Source organism: Coffea arabica, chromosome 3c, assembly GCF_036785885.1.
Source record: "Coffea arabica cultivar ET-39 chromosome 3c, Coffea Arabica ET-39 HiFi, whole genome shotgun sequence".
NCBI lineage: Eukaryota > Viridiplantae > Streptophyta > Magnoliopsida > Gentianales > Rubiaceae > Coffea > Coffea arabica.
Window position 1 is genome coordinate 6,174,204 of NC_092314.1, and position 17,259 is coordinate 6,191,462.

Consider the following 17,259-nt stretch of genomic DNA (forward strand, 5'->3'; position numbering starts at 1 on the left):
GCTTGGCCCAACCAAACATGTCCTCTTCTATTTGTTGTTGCATGCAACTACATTTTTCTATTTTAGTAAGTCAGCAAAAACAGCTTCCTTTTTATCTTCCGGGCTTGTCTTGTAAGTACGTAAAGCACAAACATGAGAGGAATAAGGGTCTTGAATGATTTTAAACCACTGGAAAACTTCGATTTTGGATTTAGCTAATTACTCTTTATTAAAGGAGGAAAAATACTAACGGGATGGTAGTTTGCACTTAATGGTGGGAATTCGTTTGATTTGAAATTAGATAAATGGACTTGGTTTTAGGCTACAACTTTCAGTGAATTTCTTGGTTTAGTTTACAATTATATGTGGACTATTATATATCAGCTAAATTAATTTCTCAGAGTAATTAAAAACAAGAGTCCTTGTTAAGATTTGACAACAATTATGCCTTAATTAAGGTTCTGAAAATAAGGGCAGAGAGGGTGCAGAATTTGGAGGATATTCTTCTTTAGTGAGATTTGATTAATTAGCAGGCATGTGACCAAATGTGGGCTGTTGTTTATTGCTTTTTCCATTTGGCCTTTTGTCTAGAAGATCAGAAGCTGAGAGTCTTGTTGGTTCTATATTTAAATGTGAGGAGCCTCACTAACTTCTTGCTGAAGAAGTGCGACTCTCAAGTCTCAAGCCTCAACCCAGTCCTCTCTCCAAAACCAAAACAGAGAAAGGTTAGCCATTTACTCTATCATTTTGACACTTCTTCAGCTATTCTGTATCAGTTGCTTGCAACACTATCAGACTAGTGCTAGCTGTCATTCTAGGAGTGTTTTACAAGTAATCGTGCAATTCAAGGTTTTGGTAGTGTATTAATTTTGTAGTCAATCTACATTCCTCAAACTGAGATTTAATTTAATCCAATCCTCCTCTAGAAGTTTAGCTATGTCAGACATATTCTTTAGTCAGCTTGCATTGTTCTAGGACTCATTTTTCTGCTACATTTTGTTCTTGCAATTGAAACTTCTTTTACATATGGAGAACTAATACTAACTTGTTTAACATCCTTACTGTGACTTTGGCGAAATTGAATTTGGTTGGTGAAGCATGCTGATAAATTTACCAGGGAATAATTATTTGGACATCTAAACTTGCATACCATTTAAAGAACTGCTCATTTCACATCTAAGCTGCATTATCAAATGGAAAAAGTGCTCCTTAAGTCATTATTTGTCCTTGAGTGTAATAGGGATTTCCAAAATCGGATTTGGTTGGTGAAGCATGCTGATAAATTTACCAGAAAATAATTATTTGGACATCTAAACTTGCATACCATTTAAAGAACTGCTCATTTCACATCTAAGCTGCATTATCAAATGGAAAAAAGTGCTCCTTAAGTCATTATTTGTCCTTGAGTGTAATAGGGATTTCCAAAATTGGATTTGGTTGGTGAAGCATGCTGATAAATTTACCAGAGAATAATTATTTGGACATCTAAACTTGCATACCATTTAAAGAACTGCTCATTTCACATCTAAGCTGCATTATCAAGTGGAAAAAGTGTTCCTTAAGTCATTATTTGTCCTTGAGCGTAATAGGGATTTCCAAAATCGGAAGCCTGAGCTCACTGTTGCATACTTTTACTTGCTGGGCTCAGGATACAATGGCATTGGCAGATAATTGACTTAGCCAGAGCATTTTGCCTTGGATGATTATAGATTGTTGTATCTGAAGTTCCTGTTCAGAAAATTGCAGCCTGAATTGTAGGATGGTTGAGTCTGCTGCACCAGATGAAGCCACCATGGTGGAAGTCAAATTAAGTGATGATGTGGCTATACATCCAGGAGAAAAGCTCGGACAACTGGAACAGAAGAGTTACGAGAACTTGGTAAAAAAAAAGAAATCTCTTCGAGCCCGTTATGCTTATGGCATGGTTTTCTTGATAATAAATCTTACAGCTTGGTTCTTTCGTGACTATGGAGAAAAGATTCTCCCTTTACTTCACTGTAAGTCCAGAGTCCTGTTTCACGTTGTCATGAATTCATTCTTTTTTTTTTTTAATTATTTTGATTTTATTTTAAAGAACTGTCAACTCTAAAGGATAATTTACTTGAAGTTTACCATGATGGATGCTATCATTTTTTCTGTCTTTCTACCAGATGTTCATAGAATGTTCATATATGTGTTGAATGTCCCTGATATACTCATTTAAGTCATATTTGATAAGAATATTACAGGAAAAGACAGCATGATTTTGTCATTCAATTTTTTCCCTCTAATCTAAGCGTATGAAGTAGTTCATATACACTCATGACATTTGACTACCCTCATTCATGTGCAAACACATGTATAAGAGAACAAGCGTTTATAGTATCATCTGTTTTGACCCCTTTTCCATCTTTTTCTGCAGATTCAAAAGCATGTAGAGTTGGACAAACTGGTTGCTTTCACTCGCTCGGTGTTCTTCGTGTCAGTTTAGGATGCTTTGTATCTTTTTCTTGAAAGAGTCATCAGTGCTTAATTCTGCTTATTGAGAATTAATTGAGTTTGCATAAAGCCTTAACCGGGAAGGCCTCCCAGCTTATATTTGAGTAAGTGAATTATTGAAAATGTTCTGTTTAGGTGTTTACTGGAAAAATGTGAGTTCAATTTCGATACCAGGGTTAGACTTTGGAGCATGAATGCCAGATAAAGCGACCTTTGTCTTAGTTAGACAATTATCATAGGCCATCTAGCTTGATCCTGTAATATATCATGTCTAGATAGAATTGATGCATGATTTCAGGAGTTAATACTTTCCAGAATTGCTATTGGGCTCCAACTTCTCTTTCTCTTGCATGGATTTTTTCCTCATTGCCTGTATACCCATGAGAATTTATCAGGCTACTGAACAGCAGTTATTCATCCTTCACTAGAAAATTCAAATTATCTAAATTGCATACTTCTGCGTAATATCAAAAGTGGACACCTTGACATGAAATTCAGATATTCTTTTTCGGAATGTTTCTTACAACATGTAACACGAAGAAGTTGCATCAAGCCCGCAACCAATGGCATTCTGGATGGTGGGCTCTGAAGTTTGTTATACTGATTATCTCCTTGGTGATTCCATTCTTTGTCCCGTCCGATTATATTCAAGTTTATGGTACGTCCGCTGAAATCCAATTTGAATATAAAAGATTTGTTTCATGAGTCATGACCACTTGATTTTGTTGTTAAACCTAATGCAACACAAAATTCTTACATTTCGAACATGAAGCTTTTCCTTTATAAGTCAATTCCAGTCTTATATCGTTTTTCTTTCTTAGTCAAGAACTAATTTAGTTTACTTGCTTCTTCTCGCAGGTGAAATTGCTCGCATTGGCGCGGGGTAGCCTTCAAAACTTCTCCTACCTTAAAATTTCACTAGAACAATCTGATTGTTTAGAACTGCACGTCCACTTCAAAATTCTTCACATTTTAATGATGGAGCTTTTCCTTCAAGTCCTGTAATATAATCATTCTAGGCAGTGTTTTCTTATACACAAATTGGAACTGCATGTCTGAAATCAGTCAGCGTACCAAGTATTTTTCCTTCTTAAATGTGTCAAAAATTGGTTCTGCATATCTTTCCACATGAATATTACATAAAGAAGATGGCTTACACATCCAAAGCCTAGCAAAGAATTACAGCTTTTTCCCATTGGCACAATGAACCTGAGAATTTACCATATCTGTTCATGTCCTTAACAAATATATTTGTTAAGTACGAGTCTCAATTATCTTAGGCCTGCTGGATTTATATAGTGAGAAATTGTCGCCTTTTGGCTTCAATTATAGCAAATGCTCCTTGTTGATTTTGGGCTCCTGGAGTCACATTTTACTTCATATGCTGCAGGATATTTCTTCTTCTCCAACTTGTAAGTGTTATTGAGTTCATCACGTGGTGGAATGACTACTGGATGCCTGATGAGAAAAAGAAACATAGGTATGTGATCTTGATTTGCAGTAAACATAGTCCTATCTAAGCTCATATCATCTGTCGTTTTGTAAATGAATACGAATTAAAAGTAGGGAACTTTTGAAAGACTATGATGACTTAAACGGCTGTATCCTAGATCAAACATCAGCTATGGAGCTTATTTTACTCCAGGCGCCCCACTGGCTCAAGGGAATTAAGTTCCTTTTTTTATTTTTTTTTCACATATATTGACCATTATGATGTTTAACTTGCATTGCACTTAACATCCCTTGCAGCTGCTCTCTGGGAATATGCATGTCAACCTTATTCTACATTGGTTCAGTTTGCGGGATTGTTTTGATGTTTGTGCTCTATGCCTCTAAGGCATCCTGCACTCTCAACATATTCTTCATCTCCTGGACAGGAATTTTGCTAGCCGTAATGATGTTTATATCCTTGCATTCTAAGGTAAGTTCCAAGAGAATGCATTTCCAAGTATTGTAACTTCATCGATATACAAAGCTTCCACTAATAATGAAGTTACTTCATTGAAAGATTATTTGACTTGTACATGCCCAAATTTAAGTTACAGCCCATACATTGCATGTAATCTGTCTGCCAACTATAGAACTAAAGTGCAGATTCTCTTATATGCTCTCACTTCAAAGTTACACCATGTTTGCAGTCCAAAATATATATATATATATATGTGTGTGTGTGTGTGTACTTCATTTATGATGTTGATGTGCCATACTTACATCTAATTCATGGTTATTTCCATGCTTAGGACAGGTGAATAGAGGTCTTTTGTCTTCAGGGATTATGGCTTCTTATATTGTTTTCCTTTGTTGGAGTGCTATCAGAAGGTGAGAGTTTTCATGCATGAAAGTAATCAGAAAATTATACAGATAGAACAAGCATTTTGTGAAGAAGTTCTGAGTTTCAGATTCTTTGCTGGAGAATTCTACATGTACATTGCTAATATATTAAGCTCATTATAGGTTGTCCGGCCTAATATTTCCGTCTTAAATCTTAACGTGTAGGCATTTCTTCATTTTTTCAATTCTGCTGGATTAGCATAGTGGATAAAGAGAGAGTATTGCTAGTTAGAAATTGATGATTTTGAACAAGATCTAATTCTATATATATAAAAATAACCCTTTTCTCACCAGCAAAAGCAACCAAATATTCTGAATAAGCATCGATTATTTTCTGTTTCAGTTGAAAGATTTTGGTTAGAATTTCCTATGTTCACTTTTATCAAGTCTCCCTTCAAACTTTGATAGTAGCTTTGATTGATACTTGACAAATCACTATATTCATTCCAGCTCAAACATTTACAGTTACTTCAGACTTATAATGTGGATTAAGAAAATCTTCAAATTTTTTGACATTTTGTTTTAAACTAACTTAATGCTTTCTGCTTTTGCCTATATGTTTTCCAGTGAACCAGCTACTGCTAAATGTAGCCCTCAGACCCAAGATAGCGGACATGGAGGTTGGACAACTGTAATTGTAAGAGAAAACATCCTTTTGATATACCTAATCCCCTATCAGTCGTAACTGCCAAAAATGGAGAGCTAAGAAAACTTTCCTACTTTGCTTTCAACTATTCAACTGAAGTGCACATCTCCATTCTGTTGCTTCCAGGGCTTTTTTATAGCTGTTTGTGCAATTGTCATGGCAACTTTTTCCACTGGAATTGATTCACAAACCTTTCAGGTGAACTGAGGTTCTTTATCAATGAAACCACAGATGCAGTCATTCTGTTGCACCAGAAGCGCACTTTATTCTGATAATACCAGGCATCGTTTAGCAGATAATTTCTTCATCTTCCGGAGGGGTTATTGATTTTGCTTTCATTGTCTTCCAGTTTCGTAAAGACGACATTCAATCGGAGGATGATATCCCATATAAGTATGGCTTTTTCCACTTGGTGTTCTCCCTGGGGGCCATGTACTTTGCAATGCTATTCATCAGTTGGAATCTAGATAGCTTGACAAAAAGGTAACAACTATGCTCTCAATGCTCCATAGACCTCTTTTCCTGCTCAAGTTTGATCTACTCTCCTCATGAATCAATCTCAAACAACAGATGGTGCATTGATGTTGGCTGGGCTAGTACATGGGTGAAGATCATCAATGAATGGTTTGCAGCCACAATATACTGTGAGTTAATTTTAACTGTTATCCCTAACTTCCGAATTCCTTCTGTGATCAAAGCTTCTGTTTCAGATTTACTTTGTGTATGCATCTAGCCATTGTTGGAGTTCCACAGCTGATCCCCATGATCATGGCCTTTGCAAAGCTTCTCTTTACCTTTTCCCAGTTCCAAGCCACTTGGTGAAATTAACTGACAATACATAAGAGTACCCCATAATCTGTACAGGTTTCCAACAGGAGGAATGACAGATTTGCATGCCACCATAAAATTGAAATTCAGCAGAGTCTAGATTTTGGAGATAAGTAATATAAGCCTTGTCATGCTAGGCAATTCTTGCTATTTCTGATAGTGTTTACATTTTTCATTGCAGTGTGGAAATTGATTTCCCCCGTAGTAAGACAGAACAAAGTTATGCACCATGAAGAGCCTATGCGGGGAGTATAAAATCTAGCTTCAGGATTTTGGATTTTGTTCTTCCACGAATGTATAAATCTAGCACAAGTTCTTTTTTTTGGCAGATTTGTATCTCTATTTTTTCTTCATTTGTTGTGGCAATCAAATTGTGTGTCAGAGTACAAAATAAAGATAACCCCTGAAAAACAATACGTAGTATTTAATGTCCCTAATAAGCAAAGCAAATAAAGAACATGCTTCGTACACGCCTTTCATCTATCTTTACTCGTTTCAGGAAGGGCAAGCAGATGATCCTGCCACGCCTTTCATCAATCTTTACTCGTTTAAGTAGAAGGCGCGAAATATAACACAACATTGCTCAATAAAATGACACTCATTAAAAAATGTAATCATTAATTTCATTTATTTTGAGTTTCAGATTCTCAAATTGCCAATAAGTTTTTGTTTTTGGATTATATCTCATGTCATCTCAGCAGCAATCGCTTTATAGTTATTATCATTTTCACTGTTTCCATCTTTTCAAAATCCTCAACCATTTTGCATTCTTGCAATTAACTTCATTGCAGTGATATTTTTTTTCAAATCCTCACTTCTGTAATTTTTTCCTGTTAAATTTCTGTTCGAGTTATCATTCATAAATAGGCCAAATAAATTAGCAAATTCAAGAATGAAGACGGGGGCTGCAAGAGATTGGATGGAATGAGGGACAAGAATTTAATACACCTAAAACAGGAAGAAGGTGCCAAACTTGCCTCCTGCGAATTCACCAATCTTGCATACTACATTGATACCTGTTTTGGTCAATTGGAATGAGAAGAAGGAAGAAGGTGACATCAAGTTCTGTAAGAAGTTTGGAGATTTGAAATCTCAGAAGCCATCCAGAAATACTATACAAATATTACACCACTAGACTGTTACATTTGTTTCCAAGTTCTTCACTCAGACAGAGAGGTAACATCACAGAGCAATATTTCTTTGATAATGCAACTGAGGCCTTGTTTTGATCAAGATTTGACATTTCAGTTTTAAGGTCTGAAGATTGTGGATGCATCACAGAAATATGCTCTGAAGACAATTAGTTAAACAAAAAAGGAAAAATTGGGATGCTATTTCTAATAATTAATTTTTTTGATTTGAAAGTAAGAAAATGTTTCATAATATGGGAAGGGAAAAAAAATCATCAAGTTCATTTGTACGTGTCCATTACTACTAGTTACAAGCCTCACTAATTTGGAAAAACCCAAAAGGGTGTTGGATCAAATCTCTCCACACAATAAGGCACAAGTGAAGCAATGCTGTTTTCTTCTAAGCTGTATGAGCCAAAATCATGACCTCCATACAAGTAATCTTCATGCATCCGATCCCAATAATCATCAGTGTAATAAATCGAGTTCGGCATGAATTCTGGATAATCCTTAACAGAGAGTGAAATCCCATGATTTCCACCCAAAAAGATCACCTGATCCTTCAAGGATGTCACTTTTTCCAATTTCTTTTCGATCATATTTAACTTGTAAACCTGGAAGCTGAACGTTTTATAAGGAAAAAGCAGAGGATGGCTATCTTCATCTGTCAGAAGATCTCCCTCAGGATGAAGCTGCCCTTGATCATCCACGAACTCCCCGATAAACCTCTCAATGAGCAGAAGTTCCCCCAGTGACGGCGCCAAGTACCATTGAGTACAACAAATCTCTCTTGGATAACTCGAGTCTGTTGTGTAACAACATTCCAGGCATATCTTTTTGGTCGGAGAACAAGAATCAGAAATTTCCCATACCTCAATTTGCCCTTCCCTCAATGCATATAGCAGCGTATCATAGCATACAACATCATCATAGCCATCAGAATTGCTAAATCTCACCCATTCTTGATCTCCAAAGCCACAAAAAGCAAGTTTCTCGCGACAACCGTATATGATGATGACCTTGTAGTTCTCATCTAATGATGGATTAGCAGTTAATATTGCTTTCTGAATCATTGTGGGAGATTGAATCATAGAAAACTTAGGCCCATAACTTTGTGTTGTTGGAATGGTGCCTTTTTCAGGGAGTGGGATGCAGGTTCTGGAGAAAACATTCATCAAATAAAGCTCCGAACCCTTGTCTTCAGCCACCATCCAGCCATGCGAGGAACCTATAAATCGAAAACCATCAGATGCTGAAAAAACATCTTCAGGTTTTTCGAATTCCAAGTTGAGATCGTAGATTGTTCCGTCTTTTATGCTGCATGCACCAAGTCTTACATGTTCAGCGTCAGTTTCTCGAGTTAAAGGACAAAGTAGAAGTGGCCCTGGTGATGAGTATCTCTCAGCAGCAGCAAACCATGAAGAACAAACCGCTTTGAAACGTATGATATCTAGGTATAACAGCTTTGAAGCTATAATTCCAAGAAGTTCTTGATTCAGCTCAGACCAATTTGGCCGTGATTTCTTGTTATTCCCAGTCATTTTTCGGCTGATTTTTTGAAGAATATTGGAGTCTCACGAGTAGCAAAGATTTGATTGAAGAGGGACGTGTATATATGAAGCATAATAATGTAAGAGTTCTATAGTTATACGTGTTGGTCTTTCCCTAATTCGCTGAATTTTTTTGAGAATAATGGAGTCTCACGAGTAGCAATGATTTGATTGAAGAGGGACATGTATATATGAAGCATAATAATGTAAGAGTTCTATAGGTATACGAGTTGGTCTTTCCCTAATTCGCTGAATTTTTTGGAGAATAATAGAGTTTCACGAGTAGCAAAGGTTTGATTGAAGAGGGACTTGTATATATGAAGTATAACAACGTAAGAGTTCTATAGTTATACGAGTTCGTCTTTCCCTAATTCTTAAAGGAATCGAAGATGTAGGTTTGCGTTTGATGTTTCCAACAATTGTTGGGGGATCAGGATTTAGGAAATTACCACGGCGGTGGCATTTTGGAGTTTCTTGTAGTTTAATAAACTTCTCCAATTTTGACCTGGATTTGACTTTTCAATTGGCTTCCAAAAATTTCACCCCCGTTCCCGTTATATGCAGATTTTAACTGCTGTAAATGATTCAGGACCTCATCAAATTGCTACAGAGGTATTAACTCCTAAGCCAAAAAGAAGCAAGGATGGGATTTGGGGTTTTTGATCCGAAGATAGGAGATTCAATTAAAATGAAGGCGCTGTTCTTTCCCTTGTCAGAATCACGCCTTTGGATTGGAATGTTAGGGAAGTCCTAATATGTTCATTTTCTTGATCACGCCTTTATGGAGAGCATTGTTTAGGATACTGTTGCACTTCAATTTTCACCAAAGCAAAAAATGAGAATTACAAATACTAAACAAATTTGCCCTTGAAGGACCAAGGTTTTACCTTAACCAAAATTCACAAATTGGATATTGTTGCAGAGGCTTATTGTTGCAGAGGCTTAATATGTTATTGCTGTGTTTAATACAGTTTATAAGGAGTCTTGTAGGAATTGGCTTATTACCGGATTAAGGATGTTGAATACATAAATTTCCTAAATTCAAAGTCACCTATTAAAGTGAAGTCAAGGGTACAATGCATGATTAGCAATTAGGGAACAAACTTTAAAGAGTAAACTCTGAAACTAAATCCACATATTCAAAAGTATAATTCATGAATTTGTCGACTTCTTCCTCTACAAAATTCCCAAGTTCCAGGGCAAATATAGAATTGAAGATTAATGTTAGATTAATGTTCTATACATTAACAGTATATACACTTTTACCATTAGATACATAACACATAATTCAAATTTTACATACGCATCGTATATCTAACCGTGATAGTGTATACACCATCAATATATATAAGATTTACTCATAGATTTAGTGTAAGATCTAACCCAATTCTTGAGAACGTACAAAAAAAAAATGCAGAATTTAAAAGCGAGTCCTTTGAAGCTAGAACCATGACATCCAGATATGGAAGTAAAGAAACAATCATTGACAGAGGAAACATCCATCTAAATTATATGATTAAAGAACCATGTAAGGACCAGAATCCATTGGCTTTTTTTTTTTTTGGGTCAAACATTGGCTTTGGTTTACATCTCATAATCTCGGCTCCATAAGCACTTTTCACTAAAACCATTCGAGTGTTCTGAGATCCCCCGGCCCCTTCATATTCAAGAATTCTAGTCTTCATGTGTGGTCATTAACTTGCTGCAGTTAAGAGGTCACAACTCTATTTTGTTCCACCCTCAGAAACGGATTAGTTTGTACTAATGGGATAAAACCTAATCGATCTCTAGAGAAGAGAATCTAAACAGAAGTACAAAACTAAAACAGATATTGTGACAAATTCATAAGGGACTTAAAATTTGAATTCTATTCTCCTTTTTCTTTTCCTTCTTTCCCCTCCAACTTTAAGCTACAGCTCTAACTTCATCCTGCAAGAGTTCCAGCACCTGCACAACAGACAAGCAAACAAACAGTTTTTACCTGTACTGAGCACAGGGAAATGTGTAATAGAGGTATTGGATTTGTTATCATTTGATCATTTTACCTGATTATTTCGAAAAATCAAAATCTTTACTGTTCTCTTTTAACATTGTATTCCGATTATAAATTGGCATTATTCTCTATAGTTAGTTTTTATAATCAAAATTTGGATAATTTAAAACAAACGAGAACGACGCAGTTCTCAAAATTTTTTTCCCCCCTGAGAATAGTGACAATCCAAATGGAACCTTTTTATTACAGTTTACCGCAAAGAATAGATCACCAGGCAATAATCTGGTATAGCCAAAAAATTGATTGAACTAAGTATATAGCTTTTGAAATATTTACCAAAGTGGATAAACTCAACAAAGGGCCTTATTCACTCGGATGTAACAAAAAATGATATCTCTAAACAAAGCCCTCAAATTTCCTAAAAGAAACACAGGAAATGCAATATTCCTCCCTCTGTGGATGACCTGGGGAGAAGTGGAAGCGTTCTAGTTTAAGATATTCCAATCTCCAACAACTTCACCATTTTTTTTTTTCCTCTTTTTTATGCTAAACAACAACTGCACCATTTTTCTCTTCTTTATGATGCCAAACAACAACTTCACTATCATTTCCAGCCAAATAACAACTCCACGAAATTCTCTAACATTCTCTGATCACTATATATACAGGAGACCATAAACAAATGTGCATCCTGAATTTATAAAAACATCCTCTTCTTCATCGTACATCAGAAAGTCCCTTGAAATCCAAGGTTGAAATCCATAATTCTCAACATGTTCAAGCAATCTTCAATATCCATTTTCCTTGCAATGGTATTTGCAGCCATACGTGCTGCAACTATTGTAGATGCAGTTGATCCTGCACCGGTAGGGGAGCCAATTCTTGAGTTATACATGCATGACATTCTTGGAGGCAGCAATCCCACAGCCAGACCCATCACTGGCTTGCTAGGCAACATATACAGTGGCCAAGTGCCTTTCGCAAGGCCTCTAGGTTTCGTTCCACCTCAGAATGGTGTTGTCATCCCCAACGCCAATGGTGCAATCCCAACCGTCAACATCAACGGCATTCCCTTGGGTACTGGCTTAGCAGGTACAACTTTTGCTGGTCAAAACAATGTCAATAACAATGGTAATCCAATCACTACCCAACTTGGACCTGATGGCCTGGGACTCGGCTTTGGAACAATAACGGTGATTGATGATATTTTAACCTCTTCACCTGAGTTTGGCACCCAGCCATTGGGGCAAGCCCAGGGAGTGTATGTTGCAAGCTCTGCTGATGGGAGTACACAGATGATGGCATTCACAGCTATGATGGAAGGGGGGGAATATGGTGATAGCTTGAACTTCTTTGGAGTTTACAAGATTGGAAGTACCATGTCACGTCTGTCAGTTACAGGAGGCACTGGCAAGTTCAAGAATGCTTGTGGGTTTGCGGAAGTCCGATCACTCATACCATCTGGGCAGCATGTTACAGATGGTGCAGAGACATTGCTGAGGCTCACAGTCCATCTTACTTATTGAGATTGTTTTGCTACTCAACAGAAACATGTTGCTTTGTTTGTGTGAAAATTGAGTGAGCTTCTTGTGCATTTCATCATATCAACATACCATTGCTCAAAAAGAAACAAAAAATTATGTTTCCATCTTATCTATTCATGAATTTGTTGTCAATGGCTTTCTGTATCAGCAGACTTGGCAAAGAAAATTAAGAATTGCTTGTTGTACAAAAAATCGTGGATAACGATAATTTTCACATTAAAATTAAATGCCTATGTTGCAGCCTGAGAGAGAGAGAGAGAGACAGTAAAACACTGAAACCAGAAATAAGAATGTCAACGAAGAAGGAATAACAGTATATTTAAAGTTACTGTTTCCAAAACAACATTTAATCATTTCCTTCCTTAACATAATGACCATAGTAATAAATGGAAACTAATTCATTTATTGCTCCATAAACAGAATGAAAGAGAGTAAACTAAAAGTAATTAGAAGGTGATCATCTTTCGACTGTGATCTCCATTATTGAGTTTGCAGCTTTGCTTTCCATACATTAGAAGATAAAGTTCAATGTAAACAGCTTCAAGATGGATATTACCAAAGCCCAATGATATTGAAACTAAGTATAGAGAATTCTATTCCAATAGCTTGCAAATTATATTCAAAGATGGAAGACAGTAGTAAGTGCATAAAACAATACAGCTCGATTATTTACTACTAATGATCTAGAACTGATTTTCATGTAGTACAGACCTTAAGATGATCATAATCTAGTTTTCAAGAAGTCAGATCCCTAAGAATGATCAAGCATCATGTGCTCAATACAGACTGCAAAAATGACAAGTAGGTGGATTAGTTATTGCCTATGTACATTCTATTGCACCTAATGCATTATTACAACTTGGTTATCTTCACTCGATTAAAAACTGTACCTTGATCAAGCCCATAAAGTGAATCAATCAAGTGCATCCGCAATGAAGCTGGACCTTTTGCCATGTCCATCCCTATCTCACTGGCTACACCAAACAAAGACAATGCAGAAGCTGTGGCTTCGACTAGATGTAGAGGATCAATTGCAACAAACGCAGCAACGAGAGCACTGACCGAGCACCCTGTTGCTGTAATCTTCTGCAGCATTGCTACTCCATTTCGTATGCCGACAGCTTGCTGTCCATCCGTGACAACATCAACAGCTCCAGACACTGCTACCACACTTCCACTCAGTTGAGCCAGGGATTTTGCTGCTTCGACTACATCTATAGATTCATGTCTGCTGTCCACGCCCTTTTACAAAAGAAAAATGTATTAGAACTCAAAATTAACCAACTATGTTATGTTGAAGTTTAGTTAACTCAACATCAAAGATAGTCACCCTTGCTATGACTCTTCAACAAGATTTTTGTCACTCACAAAATAAACTAAATAGCTAAAACTGAAAATAGGGATTTTATTACGAGCATCTTCATACAAGCCCTAATCTGACTTCCATTTCCACAACCTGTATTACATTCAATGAATAAACTCATCATCTGAGAACACAGATTGGAATTATCATTTGCCAGAGAAAGGAACTGGAAGCCAAGAAAGACAACAGAACCACAAAATAAATTGCAGATATGTTTATTTTGTTTAGATGGTAAGCATTACATGATACTGGATGTTCCAGGATCAGCTGTCACCTCAATGAAACACTCAAATCCGTGTACTCTTGCAGGAGATACCAAAGGAAGGGTAATATGGCTAAAAACCAACTTATCTGATGCATTAATTTAGTTACATCAAGGTGAAGGTCCAAGTAATCAGGAGCTGAGAGTTCTCAGCTTAACAGAAAGTAAAATGGGATTGATGATCCTTAAAGAAAAATATTTTGCCTATCGCAAAATCAAACAGGCTCTCAGCAAAATCAGTATCCAAAATGTATCTAGCATGACATTCAGTCAAGCAGTCTGGGAGACAAGTATGGAATTATAAGCACCGCCAAATGCTTCTAATCTTAAGTCAAGTATGCCAAGAAACTGAGGGCCTTAAATTGCTCCTGCAGTCCACTCTCACCTAAGACACGAATATGAACTCCGTGCTCCAATCACGTGCATTGCTTTGGTGAAATTTATGAACCAAGTTATTCAACAACAACTTTGGTCTTTTTTGCAAAGCAAAATACAGCAAATATGCAAAGTACACAGGCACCGATCCATCTAAGTTCCATATTTATTAGAAACATTGCTTCCATGAAGCACCAGTAATCTATTTTATTTTTCCATTCTTCTCAGCATCAGATTGAACAAGACTAAGAACTTAAAAATCAATAAGTCAATGAAAATTATATATAAAAAGGACGTATAGTTCGTGTACAGACATCCACAGAAACAATATTTCTTTTTGCAATAAAGATTCACCCTTTCAAAAGCAAGACAGATAATTGACATATGATAGGATTACAGAGCTGTACCTCTCAAAGCCAATAAGAAAGAAGCTTGACTTCTAAGTTTCATACAAGAATACAAGAACACAATAGCCCATCTAGAAATCCTGCAGGACCTTACCTACCCAATAATCCGGGGTAAACTTGTCAGAAGATAAAGTAAAACTAACAAAAACAAACTCAAAGGACATGAATGTCCTATGAAAGATTCAATTTATCCCTTTTCTCCTATTTTAGGGATTTGTAATGAGCACAGCAACCTTTTCATGGCAAGGTACTCGGGCATTATCTCCCACTGAAAATAGGACGAGGCTGCAAAAATCCATTTGTATTAACTTTGCATGGATTTCATATCCATCAACAATGGAGCAACAGCAGCTAAGAAAATTGAATACTTTATAACTATTTCCAATGCATAAAAGATTTAGACTATTCAAATCTCTTCCGAAATTTCCATAATTTTTAGCACAGAGAAACTCATTCAAGAAATGCATAAAAGATGAAACAATAATTACTTCAAAGTAAAAGCCTTCTATATTGTCCTCCCAGTCTTTCTCTGAATCATATCATAAATAAAACAGCCAACGTAATAAACACCAAAGTGTATTAATCATCACCAATGCACGTCTAAACAATAATTGCGAACTCAAGAAATTTTCAAAAAATTCAATCTTGAAACTGACCTTTGAATTGGGGTCGACAGAACCCTTAACAAGTGCCAGAATCTCAGACCCATTACCCCTAACAACACTAGGCTTCATCCCAAGAAGTTCAAGACAAGCCTTCAACCGGAAACTGGAAGCACCAGCTGCCACAGGGTCCAGAACCCAAGGCTTCCTTTCTTTATTCGCAGTCTCTGCAGCCACCTTCATGGCCGGTAGCCAGTCAGGAGTGAGTGTGCCCACGTTAATGCAGAGCGCGTGAACTTTAGGAGTGAATTCAGGGATTTCATCAATTGAGTGAACCATGGCCGGCGATGCTCCGGCGGATAACAGCACGTTGGCCATTAAATCCATTGATACAAAGTTCGTGATACACTGGACTAATGGGCACTCTTGCCGGAGTTTTGTCAAGTGGGCCCATGCCTGTTGCCTCCATTCTTCTGGGTTGTCCATATTTTTGCTGCTTTTTTTGTTTTTAGCTATTTGATTTTGGGAGATAATCCGATGGAGAATAGAAAAGAGAGACCTTGATGGGGATATTGCAACTGCAGGACCTCAATTTGTGCACTAGTTTGTTTTAGCCTATTAAATTCACTTCACACTTCATTGGTTGCTCTTTTATGAAATGATTATACGTTATACACAACATGCAAAAGCATTGCACAAATTTTAAATTTCATATGACACATTTTAAATAAAGTCTTTTAAATCTAAGAGATAGTTTGCTTTAGTGTGTTTGGATAGTAGCTTATTTGGGATGATTTTTAAAAAAATACTATAATATTTTTTTGATGTTATATATGTGAAATAAAATATAATTAAAAATATGTTCATCATGTAAACAAATAAATTTTTAGAAATAATTTATTATCCAGACAACTGAATATGGTTTATATTTATTTCTAGGGATTTAGGATCAATCGTGATAACTTACTTTATTGTGATGATTTGTGTTTTCGCAATTACCTAGTATTTACTTGCTTTAATCTTTTATGTTTAGTATTGATGGACATGTTTGGTTATTTGTTTAAATACTTGTCTTAATTTAGTCCTAATCTTTTCACATTTACCACTTATTTGCTAGTGTTTGTGTAAGTCGAAAATTTAGAACTAATTGTGTTAAAATATGAATTAACTTATACAAATATAAAGAGTTTCCATTTGATAAAACTGAATCTGAATTCTGAATTCTGAATACTGAAACAATTAATTTGCTGAATATTAAGCACTGAAAAGAGATATATGAATATCTGAATCTTAATGCTGAACATATTTATACTGTTTGATAAACATTTATAACTTAATGCTTAATAAGCTAAATTGTACAATTTTGCCCTTCTATCTTTTAATCCAAAAAGGAAATAGAACCTATGATTTAATTCGCTTAAAATTGTTGGTATGAAAATGACAATATTTATTTTTAAATCAAAGTACTATAAAAGAAGAAATATATTATGGAAAAGTCCAAATATCGATGCAAATATATTTTTAAATCAGAGTTTGATAAGAAAAGTCCAAATATAAGCAAAAGGAAGCTGCAATAAAGAAGTTTTAAATTCACACCAAATTATATAGAAATTTAATTACTTCAATGGAAAAATGTTGACGTAAAACAACAAATAATCAATTGGAAATAATGAATTTGAGATCGGTGAGTACGGTAGCAATAAAAAAAATTGGGAGGAAAAAAATGACAAAATTATGAAAGAGTAGAAAGATGGAAAAAGATAAGGAGTAG

The 17,259-nt window shown here is 35.9% G+C and overlaps 4 protein-coding genes across 5 annotated transcripts; 2 read left to right on the top strand and 2 right to left on the bottom strand.

Moving 5' to 3' along the window:
* The first annotated feature begins 1,548 nt into the window (after positions 1 to 1,548).
* On the top strand, positions 1,549 to 6,732 carry LOC113734816 (uncharacterized). Of its 2 annotated transcripts, none has more exons than XM_027261550.2 (12): positions 1,549 to 1,976; positions 2,381 to 2,457; positions 2,956 to 3,115; positions 3,316 to 3,340; positions 3,848 to 3,937; positions 4,207 to 4,378; positions 4,703 to 4,776; positions 5,356 to 5,425; positions 5,561 to 5,632; positions 5,784 to 5,917; positions 6,005 to 6,078; positions 6,299 to 6,732. In XM_027261550.2, exons 1-12 carry the CDS (start codon positions 1,739 to 1,741, stop codon positions 6,316 to 6,318), a joined length of 1,206 nt encoding a protein of 401 aa, XP_027117351.1. In that variant the 5' UTR covers positions 1,549 to 1,738; the 3' UTR covers positions 6,319 to 6,732. The 2 variants fall into 2 exon arrangements, with proteins under 2 accessions (XP_027117351.1, XP_071939315.1); XM_072083214.1 differs by having other exon boundaries at positions 1,550 to 1,976; positions 6,444 to 6,732.
* Positions 6,733 to 7,712: 980 nt separating this feature from the next.
* LOC113735462 (probable F-box protein At4g22165) lies at positions 7,713 to 8,933 on the bottom strand. The gene has a single exon (XM_027262466.1). The coding sequence runs from the start codon at positions 8,931 to 8,933 to the stop codon at positions 7,713 to 7,715; it is 1,221 nt and encodes a 406-aa protein (XP_027118267.1).
* Positions 8,934 to 11,563: 2,630 nt separating this feature from the next.
* On the top strand, positions 11,564 to 12,611 carry LOC113734397 (dirigent protein 18-like). The gene has a single exon (XM_027260925.2). It carries the CDS (start codon positions 11,709 to 11,711, stop codon positions 12,459 to 12,461), a length of 753 nt encoding a protein of 250 aa, XP_027116726.1. The 5' UTR covers positions 11,564 to 11,708; the 3' UTR covers positions 12,462 to 12,611.
* Positions 12,612 to 13,050: 439 nt separating this feature from the next.
* LOC113734396 (hydroxyethylthiazole kinase-like) lies at positions 13,051 to 16,017 on the bottom strand. Its single transcript, XM_027260924.2, has 2 exons — positions 15,543 to 16,017; positions 13,051 to 13,721 (listed from the first exon to the last, which is right to left on the bottom strand). The coding sequence occupies exons 1-2, from the start codon at positions 15,972 to 15,974 to the stop codon at positions 13,332 to 13,334; spliced, it is 822 nt and encodes a 273-aa protein (XP_027116725.1). The 5' UTR covers positions 15,975 to 16,017; the 3' UTR covers positions 13,051 to 13,331.
* Positions 16,018 to 17,259: the final 1,242 nt, after the last annotated feature.